Genomic DNA, 22,553 nt, shown 5'->3' on the forward strand with positions numbered 1-22,553 from the left:
AACCAGGATCTCCCTGCTCAGCTCATGACTTAGATGGAGCAACGCCATCAAGGTTCTTCACGATCTAGCCTTGTCCTTCTTCCCCAGGTCTTCCCAACCAGCTCTGTCTCCTTCTACATCCAAGCTTGCCCATGCAGTGCTTGCAGTGAAGCTTCTGTCTCTGCCAGCAATAGATGATCCAACTCAAATTCCTTCTTATTTAAGAGGCTTTCCCAGCTCTCCCAGGCCACAAGACTCTCACCTGGTTCTAAAAGTCAGTGAAACTTATTAAGCATACCTTGGAGGGGAAATCACACATGAAAGGTGTCATTCCTTAACTAATCATATCCATGTCTTTTCTCCCCACAGCAAGACAAAGACCTGTTTTAAACACATTTACAACCTATATGTTGCCTTGTACAAGGTAAAAAGTTGTACATTTCTGAAATAATTTTGGTATTTCTGTCCAGGTCACTAAACTCAAGAATCCGCAATTCTCTGAGGCTTTCTTTTTAATATATATAAGGAACTTTTGGAGAGAAGGGAGAGTTTGTCAATAACTTGATGCATGTGAAGGAGAGATAAAAAGGTTGCTATTTTTCATCAACATATTTTGATTTGGCTTTCTATAATTGATGGGCTTAAAAGATCAAATCTGCTTTAAACAGATGCCAAATAAATGGATGAATCTTAGACCTTCTGTAACAGTAACTTCCTTTTGAAAAAGACCTCTCCCACCCCACCCCCAGCCCAGGCTGTGTATCAACACCAAGTCATGTGCACAACTCTGACTGGGTCACCGGCACACTTGAGTCCGGGTCACAAGCCCACAGATGTTTCCTGCTCCCCAGTGGATCGGGTGTAAACTGAACTTGCTCGCTCGGGAGCCTCTTGCTGGAAAATGGAACAGCATTTGCAGAAGCGTTTGGCAATGTGCTTTTGGAAGAAGACTAAGAGGTAGTTTCTGAACTTCTCCCCGACGAAGGCATAGATGATGGGGTTGATGCAGCAGTGTGTCATCCCAAGAGTCTCTGTCACCTGCATGGCTTGGTCCAACCTGTTAGAGCTACTGCAATTATTCAGGCCAAAGAATTCCTGGAAGGTGTTCAGGAGAAGGACAATGTTGTAGGGAGCCCAGAAGAGAAAATAAACAATCATGATGGTGAAGATGAGCCTCACAGCCCTGTGCCTCTTCTTCTCGTTTCGACACCGAAGCAGAGTTTTCAGGATTCCCGAGTAGCAGATGACCATGACAAGCAGTGGCAGGACCAGCCCCAAGATGACTATCTTTAATGTCTGGAAATTCTTCCAGAATTGATACTGACTGTATGGAAAATGAGAGCTGCAGGTGTAATGAAGACCTTCTCTCTGAGATCTGGTAAAGATGATTCTTGGGAGAGAGGCAAACACAGCCACCACCCAAGTGATCACACTTGTCACCACCCCAAAGGTGACTGTCCTGGCTTTTAAAGCAAACACAGCATGGACGATAGCCAGGTACCTATCGATTGTCAGGAGGATGATGAAGAAGATTCCAGAGAAGAAGCCTATAAAATAGAGCCCTGTCAAGAGTTGACACATTGTATTTCCAAAGTCCCACCGGGCAGCAGCATAGTGAGCCCAGAAGGGGACAGTAAGAAGGAAAAGCAGGTCAGAGATGGCCAGGTTGAGCAGGTAGATGTCAGTCATGCTTTTCAGCCTTTTGCAGTTTATCAGGATGAGGACGACCAGTATGTTGCCCACAAAACCAAAGATGAACACCAGTGAGTAGAGCGGAGGCAGGAGGCGGGCTGCAATTTGCTTCACGTTGATTTTTTGGCAGGGCTCCGATGTATAATAATCGATGTCATAGGTTGGACTTGACACTTGATAATCCATCTTGTTCCACCCTGTGAATAAGTAGAAAGTGATCTTTTATAAAGCCCTAGAAAGTATTTAGTGGCCCACCATGAATGCAAACAGTTTTATACATCAATAGGTTTTTAATTCCATACATAGATGTCTACATTGGATGAACTCCCTTTTTGGCCAAACAATGAAGTTTGGTAGTGAAGGGGAGGTTTGCTGCCAGTTTCCCGCTCACTAGATGGAGAACTTGGCTCTGTTGGGGGAATTCATGAAAGCACCATCTCACCAAATAAAATCTTGTGCTCTATAGCGCCACAGAGTGAATGAAGCTCTGATAACAATTTTAAGAAACTGGGTCAAGCATGGTGCAGCTCAGCATTTTTGTTGTTGCTGTTGTCGTCGTTGTTTTGAGACAGGGTCTCACTCTGTCGCTCAGGCTGGAGTGCAGTGGCTCAATCATGGCTCACTACAGCCTGGACCTCCCGGGCTCAAGCAATCCTCTCACCTCACCTTTCCAAGTGGCTGGGGACTACAGGTGCCACCACACCTGTAACAGCTAATTTTGTTTATTTTTATTTTTATTTATTTATTTATTTATTTTTTTGAGACGGAGTCTTGCTCTTTTGCCCAGGCTGGAGTGCAGTGGTGTGATCTCAACTCACTGCAAGCTCCCCCTCCCGGGTTCACGCCATTCTCCTGCCTCAGCCTCCTGAGTAGCTGGGACTACAGGCACCCATCACCACACCGGGCTAATTTTGTTTTTGTATTTTTAGTAGAGATGGGGTTTCACCGTGTTAGCCAGGATGGTCTCCATCTCCTGACCCTGTGATCCGCCTGCCTTGGCCTCCCAAAGTGCTGGGATTACAGGCTTAAGCCACCACGCCTGGCCTAATTTTGTTTATTTTTATAGAGACAAGATCACAATTATGTTGCCCAGGCTGGTCTCGAACTCCTGGGCTTAAGAAATTCTCCTGCCTCAGCCTCCTAGAATGCTGGGATTGCAAGCATGAGCCACCATGCCCGGCTGCAACTGAGTCTTAAGATTTTTATTGACGCTGCCATTCTCTGGAGTTAGTCCACAAAGAGCATGCACTATGAGCAAGCCAGTAATAATTAAGAGACCTCGAGGGCACATACTGGATGCCAATCACTGTCTAAGAGTCATACCCATTCATTCATTTAATCCTCAGGGCAACCTTATGAGGCAGGAAATATTTTTCACATTTTGCAGACAAGGACCTTGAAGCATACAGAGGGCGAGTAACTTGCTCAAAGCCACCCAGCTGGGAAGCAACTGATTTTGAATGCGGGAAGCCTGCACTCTTAACTACCATGCTACCCTCCCTCTCACTCCTGGAAAAGAGAATTAAAAGGCAAGACCATCAGATGTTCGGTGCTGTGATACAGTCAGAGTGAAATGGCCAGACGCTCAAGTCCCCCGAGAAGGTCATAGACGCCAACAGAGAATTGTAAAATCCTCACACTTTCTGTGAAGTTTGTGTTTGTAGTTTCTGAGTTACCACAATTAAGAGTTTTCATACACACCCAAGAAATAATAAAATAAAAAAAAGTTTCGTCTGCCACCACAGATGAATGTCATGCATTCTGGGTAGTTTAGTCTTATAACCAGCTGGCTTGCCTAGTCTATTTAAGTTCAGCTGCTCTAGCTGAGAATTTTCTCTTATTAAATCCTGTGAGTCTCAAACTCCCTGCATCTTAGATTAGGCAGCTGGGAGAAGCCCCTAGAAAAGCTCACTTTTAATTTTGAGCCATAAAGAATTATATACTAACTGTGCCATGAAACTGATATATTAGAGGAAAATTTTATCTGATGTTTGTAATTTGATATTAATTTGGACCATTTTTAGGCTTCCCTCTTGTCTGGAGGAAAAAGGAAAAAGAGAACCAGACTTAGACACAACTTCTTGTGGGCACATATTCAGAAGGCATTTCACTGGACAGGGTTTAGTTCTCCTTAGCAGAAGATAAGATTTCAAGATTTCAACTAAGACTCATCTCTCTGCAAATCTTTCTTTTGAGAGGTAAGGACTGTTAGTTACTAAAATACTATTGCTCCCTTTAAAGTCTTTCACTCACAATCATGTTTTGTATCTTTGATGTTATAACAATCTGATACTCATTCTAAACTCTGACCCTTTCCTCATCTTAAAGATTATATTTTAAGATAATTGTATGAGCGCTTTGTGTTTGCCAAATGTCCTCTATGGGTTTCCTGTTAAGGCTTTTACTCATCTCAGAAGCTAACTAATAGGCCAAGCAGCTGAGGTTACTTACCGGGGAGAGTTTCTTGTAGGGGAACGGATGTCGCAGCTCTTCTGGCAGATGAGTTGTGCAAATCAATCATATAGACAGTATAAAAGTAGGAAATACTGTTTCTTTTGAAGGAGGGCGGAGTTAAATAATTGAGTATTGAAGGCGAAAAGAATCAGAGAACAGTTCTTCTTTTCAAGTTGAGCTTAAAATAGGCTAGAGAGTAGATCTCGGGTCTGAAAGTTTATTCATGGGCTTTCCTCACTGGATTATTTTGTTTTTGTTCTTTGCTCATCCAACTACACAGAATCTGTTAGAAAATATAAAGGATAAAGGATATTAGAGCTAGAAGAACATTTACATGCATCTAGTCAAAAGCCTACATTTGAGTAAAAGAAATTACTATCCAAGAAGCAAATGATTTGTACAAGATCACAGGGCTTTTCAACAGTAAAACTAAAAAGGTAAGAAAATTCTGATTATCTTAAGAGTTGCCATCAATTGAAGCCAACTTAAACCAACTTTAAATGTAGAGGGGGATCCTGGACTTCATATTAACCCTGTGCCCCCTTTTTCTCCACTCTCCCCATATCCCCTATCCCACTCCCCATACACATGAACTCATCACCCAATATTACTCCGTAAACGAAAACAACCTGTTGTCTAAAGAGTTTTAACTATACGCTTGTGGGTGAGCTAACCAGGTTTCCCATCTTTTTCTGGACTCAGGATCTTAGTGGGAATTTTCACTGTTCACTATTTTGTGGCCCTTCAGACCAGTACGCATTTATGAGGACTCACACTATGCCAGGTACATAGCTGGCAGGATTCTTCACCCCAGATACAATCTACCTGGAGCTATGAGAAATTTTCCACATGGCAGAAGTATATGGTCAAGTTCAGGTTCTTTATGGCAATAATATATACAGTCATATCAAGCTCTCTTGGTGGTTGGTGACATCTGAAAATCTCAAGTATTGTCAGCAGATCTCGGAAGACAGCAGAGAGCTACTCCTGAGCCACAAGATGCCCTTCTGGGCTTCCGTGACCAAATAAAAAGCTTTGGCTTGTGATCTCTAAGAAGGTAAAGGAGACCCCAAACAGCAAAATTATATGCCCCCAAACCTACAGAGGCAGCCTAACCCAGGGGTTAAGCCAGAGGCCTCTGTAGTCAGACTGCCAAGCTTGAAACCTGTCTTACCCTCAGCTTTCTCATCTGGGTGTTGGGCTGAATGACAGTAGTCATTTCATGGGTTGTTGGGAGGATTCTATGAGGCATCCACAGCCAGCATCTAGCACATACTATACACTCAGTAAACATTAAACTCTTAGTTACTCTTTCAGTAATCCTGCGTCAGAGAGAGTTTATTTGATTAAACCCTAGTAAAATTGTTTCACTGGAGTCTCTGTCTATAGCAGATTAGTTTCAGCAAACTAGAAGCTGAAAAGGTGAAGCTCATTGCTGGTGCTTGGAGAATAGAAAGAAATGACTGCTTGGGAAAAGCCAGAAAAGTACAGAAATAGCCCAGCGAGCAAGACACCCCACCCCCACCCCACGTAGGGACATATGTCTCTGTTACAACAGAGCTCAGTAACTGGTAATCATAATAAGGACAGTGAATCATCAAGAAAATGTTCAAGTTCATCCCATATGTGCAATTCAAAAGGCATTGATTAAGAACTGTAGTCATGCTGCTGGGTTTAACCTCCAGCGTCATTACTACTACTTGGCTTTGACCAAATTATTGAAGCTCTCTGCCTTAGTTTTCTTAACTGTAGAGTGGAGGTTTTAAAAAACCCAAATACAAACTTACTCAATACGCCTGCGGGATGGAATGACACGGGTGTAGAGGCTTTCAGGCACCCGCCCTCAGGCGGCTGTTTAAGCAGGGAAATATAGTGTGCTTTTGAAAGAGTTCAAAAATAGGTAACAAATACATTAATACAAAATTTTATAGAAAATAGATAACATAAATACGACTTTGGTTTTTAGAAAGATAGCCTTGTATTCACTGGTAATCCACTTGTGCAGAACTGCTGGAGGCTGCCGGACCAACACTGTATTTCTGTTTGTGACATTGCTGGTTCTTACTTTCACCACGCAGAGCTGAGGCTTTGCCATGTTCTGCGTGTTTGTCATTAGGGTAGTGGAGGATGTGAAGACGTGCTCACCCCCAGAGGGCAATGTGGGCTAGCAGAGCAGGCTCGGAGTCACACAGGCTGTGCTGCTGACTTACTGTGTGACCTTGGCAAGATACTTCCACTGCCCAAGCTTCCATTTCCTCATCTGTTAAATGACGTGCTAGACCTGGGGCAGCTTCCACCCTAAATACTACATGACTCCATGGACAAGTTGGTTTGAAAAATATATACTAGATGGGAAACAAGGTGAGGATTCATAGCCCGAAACAAGGAAGCACAGCTTTGCAGTATGTGTTACTCCACTTTTGGGTTTCTGGTCCAGAGATGTATTCTAGTAATCACTTAGGACAGGGGGGTTCAGCCCAAGGATTCACAAGAAAGTGGGGACCCATGGGAAATTCTTCAGCATTTAAATAAAATGTTGTTCTGGATACAATAATGACAACAAGCCAGCAGCTTATCACGCTGTGATTTAGTTGCTTGGTGTCTGCTACTTTTTCTACTTTGTCCTTCTCAGTTTGCATGGCTCTTGTTCTCTTTTTATTATTAAATACGTTCAGACTCCCCATGGGAAATGAACTTTTGATCAGTTTGTCACTCTAGACTCCATGCCCATATTGGAGGGTGTTTTGTGCCATCCCTCCTTTTTGGGACCTTTTTGTCTTTAAGCAGGTGCTCCATGTCTAGTCGCTGTACCTATGTTCTAAGCGTTGCTTTGCTTTCTCCTTGCCCACACCATTTCTGGACCATATTTTCAGACCATCAGACCAACAGGATGGGGAGAATGTTAATTATTCACTTCAGGTGCAAGGGCCAACTACATGAGCCCAGTGAGCAGGAGCCCTGCCATACAGCAGCTGTTGTGAAAATCCCTGGGGCCTGAGTTGACTCCTGGTCAGTATCAGTCAACAGTGAGATGGGCTGTAAAAAGAGCAAATGAATCTTTTATTTTTAAAAACAAATATCTAGGCCAGGTGCGGTGGCTCATGCCTGTAATTCCAGCACTTTGGGAAGCCAAGGTGGGTGGATAACTTGAGGTCAGGAGTTTGAGACCAACATGGCCAACATGGTGAAACCCCATCTCTACTAAAAATACACAAAATTAGCTGGGCGTGGTGGTGCACCCCTATAGCCCCTATAGTCAGGAGGCTGAAGTGGGAGAATCTCTTGAACTCAGGAGATAGAGGTTGCAGTGAACCAAGATCGGGCCATTGCACTCCAGCCTGGGCGACAGCAAGGCTCTGTCTCAAAACAAAACCAAACAAACAAACAAAATGTCTAATTATAAAACCAACACAAGCTCATTGTATTAAATTGGGAAAAGCAGAAAAAAGGAAAAAATTAGGTACATTCTCACAATATCAAAACAATGTCTTTTAAGACATGATGTTTCAATTCCGACTTTTCCCATGAACTTTTTTATTAATTGTTCCCATGCATATAGCATTCTGTAGGTGGCTCTTTTTTTTTTGGCTAAAGATTATGGTGTAGACATTTTCCTGTATTATTAAACAATTCTTTATAAGTATAATTCTTTATTATTTTTACTGAGTAAGGACACACTGATCTTAGTGCAGCTTGGCGAGTTTTGATATGCATACATGCATGTAACTCCCACTCCCGATGAAGATGATAAAAGATATCCCTATCACTTCAGAGGGTGCCTTTTGCTCCGCCCAGAGGTAAGGGCCACTCTGTCTTCATAGAGATTAAATGAGCCTATCTTTAACTTCTATAAATAGAATTACAGATACTGTCTTCTTTCCCATCTGGCTTCATTCATTCAACAAAATACCCTTAATTATATTTAACAGAGTTCTGTCATTAGACAGTCGGGCTCTTCCCATTGTTCAGTCATGTGAGCAGTGACACACTGATTGTCACCATCAGTGCTCTGACATCCCTGTCAAGAAGGACACTCTTCCTGTTCCTAGAGCCACCTTTACCAGGAGAGCCAGAGAGTCCCCATGATCCTCACAGAAATAGGAAGAATCCAGTGCCACACTTTGTTATCCACGTGCCTCAGCAATGACGCTTGGGTCCTGTGACACACACCAGGGGACAGCCTATTTACCTTCTGCCTCAGACACCTGTCATCATGGATGGGTTGGGAACTCACCATGCTGTTGTCTCCATCCCTGCCTCAGTCCTCTAGACCTTTCCCAGGGTAACCCACTTCCCAGGCCATGGACCACATCCCCCATGGGGATTTATGCAGTTCATCAAACCAGGTGGACACGTGCAGGCTGTCTACCTCACGGATTCATTAGATAGGCTCAAACCTGGTGGGAGCCCCTTAGCTCAGCTGAGAAGTCTTCTGTATGCATTTAGGGGATTTCTTTCAGATCAGTGTCTAGGCATGAGGCTAGTGCAATGTAGGTGCAGTAACAGATGTCTAAGCTAACAGTTCAACAATACAATAGACTCACTGTGATCTTACGTGAATCAGATCACACCTGGAGCTCTATACTCAGCTCTGCACATAACACGAGATTATGTAGGACTTTTCTGGTTGTCCCAGAACTAGCAACTATGGCCTAAGGCTGAAGGCAAAGAAGTGTTATGTACTCACAGTTCCAAAGAAAACCACTGACACTTGGGCTCAGACACCTCTCCCAGGGCTTACTAGAAGAAGACAGCACCAGCCCTGTATCCACACCCATCACATCAACTCCTCTCACCCCAGTCTGTATACAGAGGCAATTAGGATAACGACTGGACTGTAGAAGTGGGTAGGATTGGTGGGGAAGAGAGTGAGGACCCCTCTCCTCAAAACTGAGGAAAGGGGCTCTGAAGAAACCATATGAAAAATGGGGACTTGCAAAAGGAGAGGCCAGCATGAGTGGGGCCCCCACTGGGCAGCAGACAAGATGAGCATGGGGAGTGGGGATTGGAGAGAGGTGATAGGGGTAGAGATAGGATGTGGAAGTGAGGCTGCAAGGATCAAGAGTGCCCCTGGGTCAAGTGGCTGCCACAGGAGGGAACTGGGTAGGAACTGTCACATTGGGTCCTACTTTCTGGGTGAGACGAGCCCGGCACCCAGAAAATGGTGAGTTGGAAGAAGTCAAATCAAAGAGAGATTTTGCATGTCTAGATCCATATGGAGCCCCCACCATCTCTAGGCCCTTGGATGTGACCACACAGTGTGCCTGCCACTCTGGGGCATCTTGGCCAAAACAGAGTGGACTGTGGCAGTGACCAGTTAGATAAAGAGGTTCAGGCACACCTTGGTGAGATTGTGAGTTCAGTTTCAGACCACCACAATAAAGCAAATATCACAAAAATAACTTTTTTGGTTTCTCAGTGCGTTTAAAAGTTGTGTTTACCCTATACTGTAGTCTATTAAGTATGCAATAGTATTATGTCAAAAAAAGCAATGTGCGTACCTTAATTAAAAATATTTTAGTGCTAAAAATGCTAACCTTCATCTGAGCCTTCAGCAAGTCATAGTGTTTTTGCTGAAGAGGATGGAGCTCTTGTTTTGATGTTGATGACTGCTTACTGATCAGAGTGGTGGTTGCTAAAGCTGGGGGTGGCTGTGGCAATTTCTTAAAATAAGATGACGATGCAGTTTGCCACATTGGTCGACTCTTCCCTTCACAAAAGATTTCTCCATACCATGTGACGCTATTTGATAGCATTTTACCCAGTTCTTTCAAAATTGGAGTCAATGCTCTCAAACCCTGCCACTGCTTTATTAACTAAATTTATGTAATATTCTAAATCAATTGTCATTTTAACCATGTTCACAGCATCTTCACCAGGAGGAGATTCCATCTCAAGGGACCACTTTCACTGCTCATCTGTGAGAAGCAACTCTTCATCTGTTCAAGTTTGATCATGAGAGTGCGGCAATTCAGTCACAACTTCAGGCTCCACTTCTAGTTCTAGTTCTCTTGCTGTTTCCACCACATCTACAGCGACTTCCTCCACTGAAGATGTGAACCCCTGAAAGTCACCTATGGGGGCTGGAATCAATGCCTTTCACACTCCTGCTAATGTCGGTATTTTGACCTCCTCCCATGAATTACAAATGTTCCTAATGGCATCTAGAATAATGACTACTTTCCAGAAGGTTTTCAATTTGCTTTGCTCAGATCCATCAATGGAATCACTATCAATGGCAGCTATATAAACTCTAAAAGGCTATATATAGATATATATATATATAGCTATTTCTTAATAGCCTTATGAAATATATTTATTAATAAGACTTGAAATCTTGGTCCATGGACTGCAGAATGGATGTTTGTGTTAGCAGGCATGAAAGCAACATGAATATTCTCGTACATCTCCAACACAGTTCTTGAGTGACATGGTGCAGAGCAGTAATATTTTGAAAGGAATATTTTTTTCTGAGCAATAGTTCTCAATAGGGGGCTTAAAATATTCAGTAAACTATGCTGTAAACAGATGTGTGATCATCCAGTCTTTATTGTTCCATTTATGGAGCACAGGTAGAGTAGATTTAGCATAATTCTTAATGAACCTAGGATTTTCAAAATAGTAAAGGAACATTTACTTCAACTTAAAGTCATCAGCTGCATTCACCTCTAAAAAAAAAGTCAGCCTGTCCTGTAGAGGACTACGTGCTCACAAACAGGGTGTTCCCGATAAGTCCTGCTCTCGCAAACGAAGCAGGGCGTTCCCCATAAGTCCTGCTCTCGTAAACGAAGCAGGGCATTCCCCATAAGTCCTGCTCTTGCAAACGAAGCAGGGCGTTGGGGGCTTGTTTATGTGTAAACATCTTGAAAATCCAGAAAGTCAGGGAAAGGTCAGAAAAACAACAATGTGTCTTGTGACTTGGCAACATTCCACAAATGACTGTATAAAATAAAGCAGAGCGCGCCATTCGAGGCGGCCGCCATGTTTGTCTTGTCTTGTGTTGTCTTGTGTGTTCATTCCTTTGTTTAGGAAACATGCGGACCCCAACACTGTCCCTTGAAGCTTTGCAGCTTGCATTGACATCTCCTCTCTAGCTCTGAAAGTCCTGGATGGCATCCTCTTCCAACATAAGGCTGTTTTGTTTACACTGAAAATCTGTTGTTTGGTGTAGAAACTTTCATCAATTGTCTTATCTAGATTTTCTGGATAACTTGCCACAGCCTCTCCCTTTGCACTTGCTGCTTCATCTTGCATTTTTATGTTATGGAGAGGTTGTCTTTCATTAAACCTCACAAACCAACCTCTGCTAGCTTCAAACTTTTCTTCTACAGCTTCCTCACTTCTCTCAGCCTTCATAGCATTGAAGAGAGTTAGAGTCTTGCTCTGGATTAGGCTTTGGCTTAAGGAAATGTAGCTGGTTGGATCTTTTCTCCAGACCACTTATACTTTCTCCATATCAGCAATATGGCTGCTTTGTTTTCTCTTCATTTGCGTGTTCCCTGGAGTAGAGCTCAAATATCCTTCAAGAACTTTTCTTGTGAAGTCGCAATTTGGCTAACTGGTGCAAGAGGCGAGCTTTTGGCCTTGACTTTCAACATGTCCTCCTTACTAAGTGTAATCATTTCTAGCTTTGATTTAAAGTGAGAGACTTGGGACTTTTCCTTTCACTTGAACACTTAGAGGCCATTGTAGGGTTATTAATTGGCTTGATTTCAATATTATTGTGTTGGGCTGGGCACAGTGACTCATGCCTGTTATATATTATTGTGTCTCAGGAACAGGCAGTCGTTGGAGCAGTCAGAACACATACAACATTTATTGATTAAGTTTGCCATCTTATATGGGTACACTTTGTGGTGCCCCAAAACAACTACAATAGTGACGTCAAAGATCACTGATCATGGATCACCATGACAGATATAGAAATAATGACAAAGTTTGAAATATTGGGAGAATTACCAAAATGTGACACAGAGATGCAAAACAAGCACCTGCTGTTGGAAAAACAGCACCAATAGACTTGCTTGAGGCAGGGTTGCCACAAACCTTCAACTTGTAAACAGCAACAACAAAAAACAATATCTGTAAAGCACAATAAGACAAAGTGTGTCTATATTTGCCCTTTTTCCTAACCGTCCTCTCCCACTTCTCAATGCTAGTCCATGCCTAGAAGAGGGAGGTATAAGAGTTCCCCACAAGGTAGACCACTAGGCACATGCTGTGGAGGATGGAGCAGGAGGGGACATAGGGACAGAACGCATCCCCTCCTCTAGGCAGGGCCCTCCAGAATCCAGTTGACCCTAAGGCCCCACTGAAACAATGATTGGAGAGAAATGAATAATTTCATATTGTGAGCTGATTACATTAGGATGTGTTATAAGGGATAGTATGAAGTAAGATGTTAGTCCATGCCCTTACCCTTGCTTGCTGAGCTGCTGGGCCCGCAGAGCCTCTCAGGTGGTGGGACCGAGAAGTTTTTCCCAGCATAACCCTCAGCTCGCCTCTCACTGTGGCCCCAGGCTGGGGCTGCCAAGGCCAGACCTTGCATTACAGGACTCTGTTTACACACACACACACACACACACACACACACACACACACACACACAGAGTGCCGAAGTGGCAATGTCTGAAGAAATTTCCAGCCTCATTGCTCCCATGAGTGGAACAAATCTCTTCCCCTCAATTCATGCACTGTCTTCCAGAGGTCAGCTCACCAGCCCACATTCCTCTTCTGTCACAGTGTGGCTCCTCTGGGTGGCCCTTGGTGGTTTTTCCTGCAGGCTAATCTCACCTGAGGCCTTTTCAATTTGTCAGGGAAGTTTTCATAATGAGCAAAACCAAAAGAGGAAGGAAGGGTGGGCTCTTGAAGGTTTACTTTCTGGAGGCTTTGGGGCCTCTTTGCAAAATGCTCCAACCTCCCCAGCTGCTGGGGATATCACAGATCAAGGCGGGTGGCATGGGGTGGGCTATGTCAAGACCCTTCCTTACCAAAAACGTCTTCAGACACTCATCCTTCAGAATCATGACCCTCCACCTTCCACCTGCTTAACTCGAACAGCCCACTCAAAAGTCCCCAGAATAAAGGAGACTTGAGGATTCCACTTCAGAAAGATGAGATGGCTGGCAATTTTTAAATGGCAGTTTATTTGGCAGCAATGAAGTCCCGCTGTGGTTGTTATTCTTATGATGCAAGACTGTCATTGCATTAGTCACTCTGTCCTCCAGGCTCGCAGACTTTTCATAGATGCCTCTGTTCCTGCTCTGCACAGCGCACTGTGACTGTGCATGGGACCTTCTCTACCCCTCCCACTCCTCAGCTGGCCCTGGACTTGGAGGTCTAAAGGACACTGGCATTAACATCTGTTTTTCTGTTTCCAACCCTCCGGGGTGCTTGTCATATTGAATTCTATGATGGAAAATAAATGGATAGTTTTCCAGATTCTATATATGAAATCACTATATACCACATGTCTTAATCAGATTTTGTGCTTCTTAACAAACAATCCCTAAAACTCAGTGGCTTAATCACAGCAAACACAGACTTCTTCTTGCTCATGTTATATGTGGCTGCAGCTCCCTGTGTCTTCTCATTCACCAGGGCGCACAGGCTGAGGGGTGTGATCTGGAATGGGCATTCCCATGGCTGAGCAAGAGGCTCTGCTTGGATGAGGCATTTGTCACTTCTGCTCACATGCCAGCAGCAGAGCCAGTGCTGGAGGGGGTGGGGTGTGTGGCCTGTAGGGCGCACTGCAAGTCACACCACAAGGGCAGGTGTGTAATCACACAGGGGAAGAAGTGGAAAGCTGTGAACAAAACACAATCATCCACACCACAGTGTAAAAAAACAGCCAGTTGTTTTTAAATCTTTTATCAACATAGTTAGAGCATTGATTTATTTTCCAAATCATAGTTTTTAAAAACAGCATTTACATTTCATCACCATCAAATTAAAATTTTATGCATTTATTCTGGCCCGCGGATCGTCGAAGCAGGCCCTGGAGGAGGGAGTGGGAATTTGGGGAACAAGAGACACGAGAAATGGAGACAAGATAGTGCTCTGATCAAGTCTCGTTTAATGGCGGTAATGCAGTGCCTTATATACACTTGGAGAGGAAGGGGTTGGGCCAAGGTGGAAATGATCTCATTTCAGAGGGCGCGGCCAGGCAGGTTTTGGCTTCAACGGTCGGTCGTCATGTTGCGCCTGCGCTAGGAAGTAACAATTTTGCTACGAAGTAACAATTTTCGCGCGCGCCGGAAAGATGGGTGAAGAAGAAGCAGGAAGAGCGCCATCTTGTGGGAGGTATTTAATACAGGGAAAAAGACAAATCTGGGAAGGAGGTGAGAGGTGGAAATGAATAGAGCTCAGGCGTCTAATCGTCAATAATTACTTGCTATGGCCGGGGCGCGCAGCTCCGGACATGCATTCATTAGGATAATACAAATATATGAAGGTGAAAGTTCTGCTCTGTTCCCACTTCTTTCTGAAACCTTCTTTAGCCATGTAGCCTGAAAGTAGAGCCACAGTCCAGCTTGGGCGTCTAGTTCCAAGTTGCCTGGTTCTAGAAGCCCAGTGTTCCTTGCTTGCATCAGATCAAAAACACACTGGGCAACATAAGAACATTCTTAACTTGGCTCGACTAAGAGGAAAGTCTTTGCTTACTTCAGGGAGCTTCTCCAACTTCTGTTCTTTACAAATAGGGTTTAAAAGCTTTGATTAGAAGCCAACTTGATTTAGGAGTTCCCGCTGGCTAAACAGGGAGCAATGTGAGCATGAACAAGGACATCTGTGAAGCACTGAAACACTCGAATGTGATTAAATGCATGACTTCATAATGATACAAAACAAAACACAAAAGGCTTTTGGCAACAAGCCTTAGAGAATGGAGACCCAGCTGAGATGACAGCAATGGAGCGTGTACTGTGATTCGAATGACATCATTACTTAGATGCTGCATCCACATAGGTTAATGTGCCCACAGATCACACACTTCCAACTCCTGCCAATCGACAACTATTGGGTTGACCCAGCTGTCTCCCAAACATACCACCTGCTCCAAATTCTTAAGCTCAAAGCTAGAATTATCTCTGTGACTAATACAGCATTTTCACGCTTGACATGACAGTAACTCAAACTAACACTTTAACACATTTACAAGTTGCAGTTTTCAGCTTTAATTTTATTTTTACTGTTTAAAAAAGTCTGAACTGTATGCCTGTATCCAAAAATGAGAAACTGGAAGGTAGTTTGGAAAATACTGTTTTCCAACCCAGCTGGAGTCTCTCTCCTCTCAGCCTTCCTGCCTGGTAACATAGACACCAAGTTTCACATTGTGAATCACACATCTGTGAGGCCAGATGTGTGATTTCCAAAGCAGAGTTCTGTTACTTCTGTCTCTAGGCTCCTTCTCTGCCCTGAAGACTGACTTCAGGGGCTCTGCCATTTGACTTTCCTTTTCCACGACCATCAAGGAGTCCTTGTGTAGTTTCTTTCACATTCTTTCCTGGTCTCGCTCCTGGACCTCCACACACTGGTTTTTGGAGTGGGGCAATCCTACAGCCAAGAACTATGTGATAAAGGCTGTGAGGAAACAGACAGGGGCAAGAGGAGCAGCAAGGCAGGGAACAGCAACCAAAAAACAAACCAGCACAGATCCAGACAGGAAGCTTTACTGGGTTCTGATGTAGCCTTCCTGGCTCTCCACTTAATTAATTCTGGAAATAGTTCTGCAGTGGTTCCACACGATCCCTGTGCTTTGCTCCTGGTGAAGGAACTCATCATTCTTCATCCTCTTTTCATAATCACTACCTCCTGGAGAAATCAATCAAGAGTGTGTGTGTGTGTGTGTGTGTGTATATATATTCACACACACATATACATCTATTAGCATATCATAGATGATGCATCTTATATAAACAAAAATTTTCTGAATTTTTAGACAGGGAGATGTGGCCTAAGAAGCATCTGAACAATGGAGCATGATATTTCATAGATTTCAAATGTAGGGTGCATGGTTGCCATAGAGAAACTGTAATAAAGCAAAAATGTGTCGTGCACTTATGCAAAAGAGAATCATGGGACTCCACCAAAACTCCCAGGTTATCGCAGTTCCCAAACTCTCCATGACCTGGTGAAACCTTCAAGGTTAAATATAGGTGGCAGATGGGGCTAAGGACCAGTATCATCTCCTGGCTGAGTGAGTGAGCCTTTTGCTCACCTTTGTCTTTGTCCAGGCTCAGTGATGCTTATGTCTCCCTCCTTCTCCTACCAGCCCTGACCCCACTATCCCTCACTCCCATTCATCTGTGCCTGTCACATTCTCCTCCTCACCTCCAGTTGGCCCTTGATTTCAAGACATTGATAGAATCAGAGATTGAGTGAAGAAATGATGAAGCCTAGAAAAAGAGGATTAGCACAAGGTAATGAGGCATTTTCCAGGAGCTGAGATGAGCTTTCTGGAGACTCAAAGTCTCTACCTACAGTTTTCTGGATTATTCCCTGAGCACATGTTGGATATGCATTGAGTGACATAGTCTGTCTTAGTACACACAGCCCTGAGGTTCCTGGGCACCTGCTTTACAGGTTTCTACTGTTCAAAAACCCTTGAAGTTTGTTGTTATATACAGATTGTTATCTCTCTTCATAAACAACAATCAAACTGCTCCTCATTTTATAAACCAACCGAGACTTCCTGCTCCGCAGTGGAAGGCGTGTTTGTTGAAGTCACTCCATCCACTGTCTCTCTGTAGAAAACTGGACATTGTTTGCAGAAGCGCTTGGTGATGTACTTTCGGAAGAACATCGAGAGATACCTTCTGAACTTCTCACCGACGAACGCGTAGATGATGGGGTTGATGCAGCAGTGTGTCATCCCAAGGGTCTCCGTCACCTGTGTGGCTTGGTCCAGTTGCCTGGTGCTTTCACAGTTACTCAGGCCGAAGAATTCCTGGAAGGTGTTCAGGAGAAGGACAATATTATAGGGAGTCCAGAAGAGAAAGTAAACAATCATGATGGTGAAGATGAGCCTCACAGCCCTGTGCCTCTTCTTCTCGTTTCGACACCGAAGCAGGGTTTTCAGGATTCCTGAGTAGCAGATGACCATGATGAGCAGCGGCAGGACCAGCCCCAAAATGTTCCTCATTATTGTGTGGAAATTATTCCATCCTCGTGGAAAATAAGGGCCGCAGATATAAACAGAATCTTCTTCCTGGCATTTAGTAAAGATGATTCCTGGGACAGAAGCAAACACAGCCACCAACCAGGTGATCACACTTGTCACCACCCCAAAGGTGACCGTCCTGGCTTTTAAAGCAAACACAGCATGGACGATTGCCAGGTATCTATCGATTGTCAGGAGGATGATGAAGAAGATTCCGCCAAAATAACCAATGTGATACAGCCCTGTGAATAATTTGCACATTGCATTCCCAAAGACCCACTCATTTGCAGCAGAGTGAGCCCACAGTGGGAGAGTAATAAGAAAAAGCAGATCAGAGATGGCCAGGTTGAGCAGGTAGATGTCAGTCAAGCTCTTCAGCTTTTTGCAGTTTATTAAGATAAGGACGACCAGCATGTTGCCCACAAAACCAAAGATGAACACCAGCGAGTAGAGCGGAGGCAGCAGTTGGGCCCCGATTTGCTTCACGTCAAATTTATGACAGGGAGCACCATAATCATAATCAAAAAGGGTGGTGACTTCTTCACCGCTCCCATTGGTATTTCTGATAAATCGAGAACGAGATGTGGACAGCATGCTGTGGATGTACTGGGGAAATGTGTCCTTGTTCACTCCACTTTCTCTGTTATGTAAACAAAGAATGAAATGATGACCACACAACACAAATACCACAATCCATGATCTTCCAAATAGTCTGACACCATGTAAGCAACTTCCCAGTCTCTGGCCTCTCCCTCGCAGCCATCTCCCTAAAAGCATGTGTACTAGTTCCTTATTTGCCTTTCATTCCTAGTAGCAGACACCAGTGATTTACCCAACAGCCATTTCCCAACACCCTTTGTCTTCCCCAGCAAGCCTGATTCTCATTTTCAGGCTAAAAGTGCTGGGCGTTTGTTTTCTCTGGCTCCTTTGCAGGTGGTGCATAGGTCTGTGACTCATTTCTGGAACACAATATGAAAAGGGAGTCTGCTGGGGGCTTCTGGGAAAGCTCTTTTTCCCTGATAAGACAGACACAAGAGAACCCTCCACCTGCCCCTCCTGCTCTGGCAGCATGTCTAGTGAAGGTGTGGTGCCATGAATGGAAGACCTAGAGAACCATGAGAAGCCAGGCAGAATCCTAAAATCACTGAGTCCCAAACCCACCCTTGAATTACTAATCTTCTTCCTTTTCTTTTTTTTTTTTTTTTTTTTTTGTTTTTTGAGATGGAGTCTTGCTGTGTCACCAGGCTGTAGGGCAGTGGCCATGATCTCAGCTCACTGCAACCTCCGCCTCCTGGGTTCAAGCGATTCTCCTGCCTCAGCTTCTGAGTAGCTGGGACTATAAGCGCACGCCACCACGCCCGGCTAATTTTTGTATTTTTAGTAGAGATGGCGTTTCGCCATGTTGGCCAGGATGGGCTCGATCTCTTGACCTCCTGATCCACCCGCCTTGGCCTCCCAAAGAGCTGGGAGAAAAACAAGCCCCTGTTTTAAAGCCATTATGAACTGCATTTTCTGTTCTCTGAAGTCGAAAAAGTTCTAACTGAGATTCAACTTTCTGCTTCCGTCATCTTGCCAGAATTTCTCTTGTTAAGATTGCAGTGACAACCCAGTTTTCAAATGCCCTGGTTTTATTCCAGTTCCATCCTGATGGAGCATTTGATCCTTCTGCTAACTTCCTCCATTTACAGTTGTTTTTGGTTTCCAGATGGGAGGGGCTGTGCGACCACTTTTTATTCATGTTCTTCATTGGCATCTCCTCCCTGTGCCCACACCTTAAGATTCCCCAGGCACCACACTTAGGTCTCACCTGTTTAATTTTTTGCCTCTTTATCCTTGCCACAAGGTTCTTCCTGAATCATGTTGTCTAACCTCATGGTTCCTACTCCCCTCTGTGCTACTGTTTTCTAAAGCTCTGTCTTCAGGCTCCACCTTTCTCCTAAGCCTCAGAGTTGAATTTCTCATTGCCTGCTGCATATCTCCTCATGCAGGTATTCACTGCACCAACACTTATTAAACACCTACTATGAAGCATGCTCAGTTTTAGGCACTAAAGATAAAGCATGAGCAAAGTGGGTATCATTCAGGGACTGCAAATTCAACCCACCCCAAATGGGGCACCCCTGAAAACTCCTCCAGCTTGTGGATTCCTCCATTGCCTAAGAAGCAATACTGGGCATTGCTCTGGGTCCCATCCCCTTCTGAAAATTAGGGGCCAGCTTTTGGAGCCAAACAAACCTGGATTCGAATCCTTATAGGCAGTGTAATTTGGTGCCAATTACTCCTTCAAGTGTTAATTTCTTTATGTATAAAATATTAACTATGCTGAGTTGCTGTGAAGATCAATGGAATAAGGACTTAGGACAGCATCCGGTACAGAGAAATGCCCTGTATTATCATGTCATTTGAGTTCCACCTCATAGATGCCTCTCAGATTCATCCCCTCTGCACTGCTTTCAACTGTCACTTTCTTGCTTCATATACTCTTCACTCCTGCCTTTGTTGTAGTCTTTCCTTTGCTCATGGCTCATCTCAAGCCATGTTCCCTCTCAACCTGTCTTCTCTCAAGTTGAAGTTGAATAGACACCCTTAGCTTAAAACTCCAGTAGCCCCGTGACTTATATGTGGTAGGCTTCAAAGATAATGTCCACACTGCCCAGCACAACGTCTTTTCTGAGTTTGCCTCTTCTCAGCCTCACCTCCAGCCCTTTCTCCAATCCCAAATCCTGGGCTTCAGTCACAGCCATCTTCTTTTCATTTCCCCTAAACTCACTACTTCCTTCATGCTTCATTGGTTTTTCAGGTCCTTGCCCCTCTACCTAAAATGGTTGGTGAGCCCCTGTTCACCCTTCAATACCTCCTGCTCACATTCCCCTTCTCTGTGAAGCCTAATCTGTATCCTCTATCAAATTACTCTTATCACATAACACTGCATGCATCTAGATAAGCACTTATCATGTTATCTGCTACACACAGCATGTTCCTTAAGATCGAGGACTGGATTATGCCTCTATTTCCAGCTCTTATAATAGTACCTGGCTAAAGGAGGCACCAATAAATGTTCACTGAATGAGTACATAAAACTCTTTATAATAAGAACTATAAGCCCTAACATCATCAGGACTTGATTCTCAACATATTTTTTTTTTCTGGTAGTGACTCTGAATTTTTTTCCCATCCACCTGTATACCTTATCCTTCCATTTCTCTTGCAGTTGACACTTTTCACAAGTCTTGTATTTCATATCACTGAGTCAGATTCTTGAAATCTGGAGAAGCTAAATAAGACCTCTGATCAAGGTTGGAAAAAAATACATCTGCCTAAAGAATCACAACTGTGGTCATTAATTAAATGCTCCTGAAGCTCAGGTGCTACATTAAATGCTATGCACGCATTACTTAATTTCATTTTTACAACTGGCTAGCATGTAGCTTCTACTACAATGAACAACAAGCAAGATGCCTGAAATGTGCTGTCTTAGGTGTCATTTCAAGTGTCAGGACATGTCGCCCGGAACTGATAGAAATCTATCTTTCAGAAAAATAAATTCCTTACTTCTGCCTCTCTGGATCTCCTGAGTTGAGGCAAGGGACACATTTTGGTTCAGAGCTTGGATGCTCCTATATTTAGACTAACAGTTCCAGCTCTTTAACATCCTTGGGTGCTCAGAGGGGCAGAGTGAGGCCCTGGGTGTGTGGAGAGGTGACTGAGCAGAGTGGCTGTCCTGGCCTTGCTTGCTGCCCACTCTCCCCCATCACCTGCTGCACCCTGCTCCTCCTCAGGGTTTCTCTGACATCTCCTGGTGCACATGCCACCTCCACCCCTGCCTCTCACCTTGATCATTCCCCACAAGTGCACAGGTTTTGCAGTCTCCCAGGGCGTACCCAGTTCCAGCATTTCCAGGTATGAGATGCATTGAGCCTATGAATCAGAAAGTAATGGAAAAAATGCCCACAACTCACCAGCTTATGGCTTGTCTCAGGCAGTCCTGGTATGTCAGGCTTCTCAGCAACTGAACCAAACAGATCTAGAGGTAGAAACTTGGTATGCAGAAGCAGGAAATAAAATTTCCTGCAGAAAGAGAAGGCGGAGATACAGGGCAAGTAATGGTAAAGATTTGAAAAAAAAATCAGAAAAATATAGTTCTTCTTTTCCAGCCAGGAACGTTGTACATTGGGTTGAGGTCTCCAGAATAGGATTAATTTTGAAATCTTGCTTATGCAACCTTGAGTGTGAGTCAGGCAAACCCTGTACATCTGCTCCTGTTTCTAACGACTCTGAGAGTCTTTATCTTGTGGGTCTTTATATCTGGAACACTTCCACTCTCTGCTCTCCTACTAGTGATAATTTGCATGATATGAGCACAACAGAACTTTTCATTTTCCAGAGAATAAAGGGTGTTAGTGATAGTGGAGGAAATATAATGAGGTTTTACCATGATCATGTGTGCTGGTTTCAGGGGTATTGTGGATTTAGAATCTGGTTAGAAATTTCATTTAGATAACACTTTAAAATTTTTTAAAAATTTAATTCATATAATTATATATATTTATGGGACACAATGCGATGTTTTGCTACATGTATACATTGTGTAATGATCAAATCAGGGTAATTACATATCCATCCTCTGAAACATTTATCATTTCTTTTGAAATAATAATCTTGAAAATCCTCTCTTCTAGCTATTTAGATATATAGAATTCATCATTATTAACTACCATCATCCTACCATGGAGAAGAGCACCAGAACTTGTTTCTCCTATCTCATGGTCACTTTGTACCCGTTGATCAACTGCTGCCCATCCTCACCTCCCCTCTTTCCTTCCGTCTCTGGTAACCACTGCTCTATTGTCTGTTTCTAAGATAGCAACTTTTTTTGTTGTTGTTTTTTGAGATAGGGTTTCATTCTGTCACCCAGACTGGAGTGCAGTGGCACAGTCTCAGCTCACTGCAACCTCCACCTTCCGAGTTCAAGCCATCCTCCCACCTCAGCCTCCTGAGTAGCTGGGATTACAGGTGTGGTGCCATCATGCCCGACTAAGCAACTTATTTAAAAAAAATAAATTCCACATAAGAGTGAGATCATGTGGTATTTGTCTATCTGTGTGTGGCTTGTTTCACTCAACATAATATCCTCCAGGTTCATCCACATTGTCACAAATGACAGGATTTGAAAAGGAAATGCTAAATTATCTCTTGTGTCAGGAATGTCCTCAGCAAGAAGAACCTCAGTTATTTTAAGTCCCCCTCCTTGGAAAGATGTTTTGTTAAA

The 22,553-nt window shown here is 43.7% G+C and overlaps 2 protein-coding genes and 1 long non-coding RNA gene across 4 annotated transcripts; 1 reads left to right on the forward strand and 2 right to left on the reverse strand.

Moving 5' to 3' along the window:
- Nucleotides 1-473: 473 nt before the first annotated feature.
- Nucleotides 474-4,293, reverse strand: CCR5 (C-C motif chemokine receptor 5). The gene is made up of 2 exons (XM_007983951.3): nt 4,123-4,293; nt 474-1,868 (listed from the first exon to the last, which is right to left on the reverse strand). Exons 1-2 carry the CDS (start codon nt 4,190-4,192, stop codon nt 799-801), a joined length of 1,140 nt encoding a protein of 379 aa, XP_007982142.3. The 5' UTR covers nt 4,193-4,293; the 3' UTR covers nt 474-798.
- Nucleotides 1,897-11,119, forward strand: LOC140709863 (uncharacterized). Of its 2 annotated transcripts, none has more exons than XR_012090648.1 (2): nt 1,897-3,869; nt 9,993-11,119. It is a non-coding gene; the product is annotated as an uncharacterized lncRNA (long non-coding RNA). The 2 variants fall into 2 exon arrangements; XR_012090649.1 differs by lacking the exon at nt 1,897-3,869 and adding an exon at nt 4,469-4,562.
- A 2,863-nt stretch (nt 11,120-13,982) lies between these two features.
- Nucleotides 13,983-21,536, reverse strand: CCR2 (C-C motif chemokine receptor 2). The gene is made up of 3 exons (XM_073010284.1): nt 21,244-21,536; nt 16,938-17,924; nt 13,983-15,705 (listed from the first exon to the last, which is right to left on the reverse strand). The coding sequence occupies exons 2-3, from the start codon at nt 17,876-17,878 to the stop codon at nt 15,522-15,524; spliced, it is 1,125 nt and encodes a 374-aa protein (XP_072866385.1). The 5' UTR covers nt 17,879-17,924; nt 21,244-21,536; the 3' UTR covers nt 13,983-15,521.
- Nucleotides 21,537-22,553: the final 1,017 nt, after the last annotated feature.

Source organism: Chlorocebus sabaeus, chromosome 22 (assembly GCF_047675955.1).
Source record: "Chlorocebus sabaeus isolate Y175 chromosome 22, mChlSab1.0.hap1, whole genome shotgun sequence".
Classification (NCBI taxonomy): domain Eukaryota; kingdom Metazoa; phylum Chordata; class Mammalia; order Primates; family Cercopithecidae; genus Chlorocebus; species Chlorocebus sabaeus.

Bases quoted from the DNA above. Each gene is read 5' to 3' on its own strand.
- CCR2 (XM_073010284.1), bottom strand. From the start codon at position 17,878: ATGCTGTCCACATCTCGTTCTCGATTTATCAGAAATACCAATGGGAGC. The intron at 15,706-16,937 runs GTATCTCTCGAT...GTTTCCTCACAG, and splicing joins GTCGGTGAGAAGTTCAGAAG to CCTTTATCACATAGTTCTTG.
- CCR5 (XM_007983951.3), bottom strand. From the start codon at position 4,192: ATGATTGATTTGCACAACTCATCTGCCAGAAGAGCTGCGACATCCGTT. The intron at 1,869-4,122 runs GTAAGTAACCTC...ACTTATTCACAG, and splicing joins CCTACAAGAAACTCTCCCCG to GGTGGAACAAGATGGATTAT.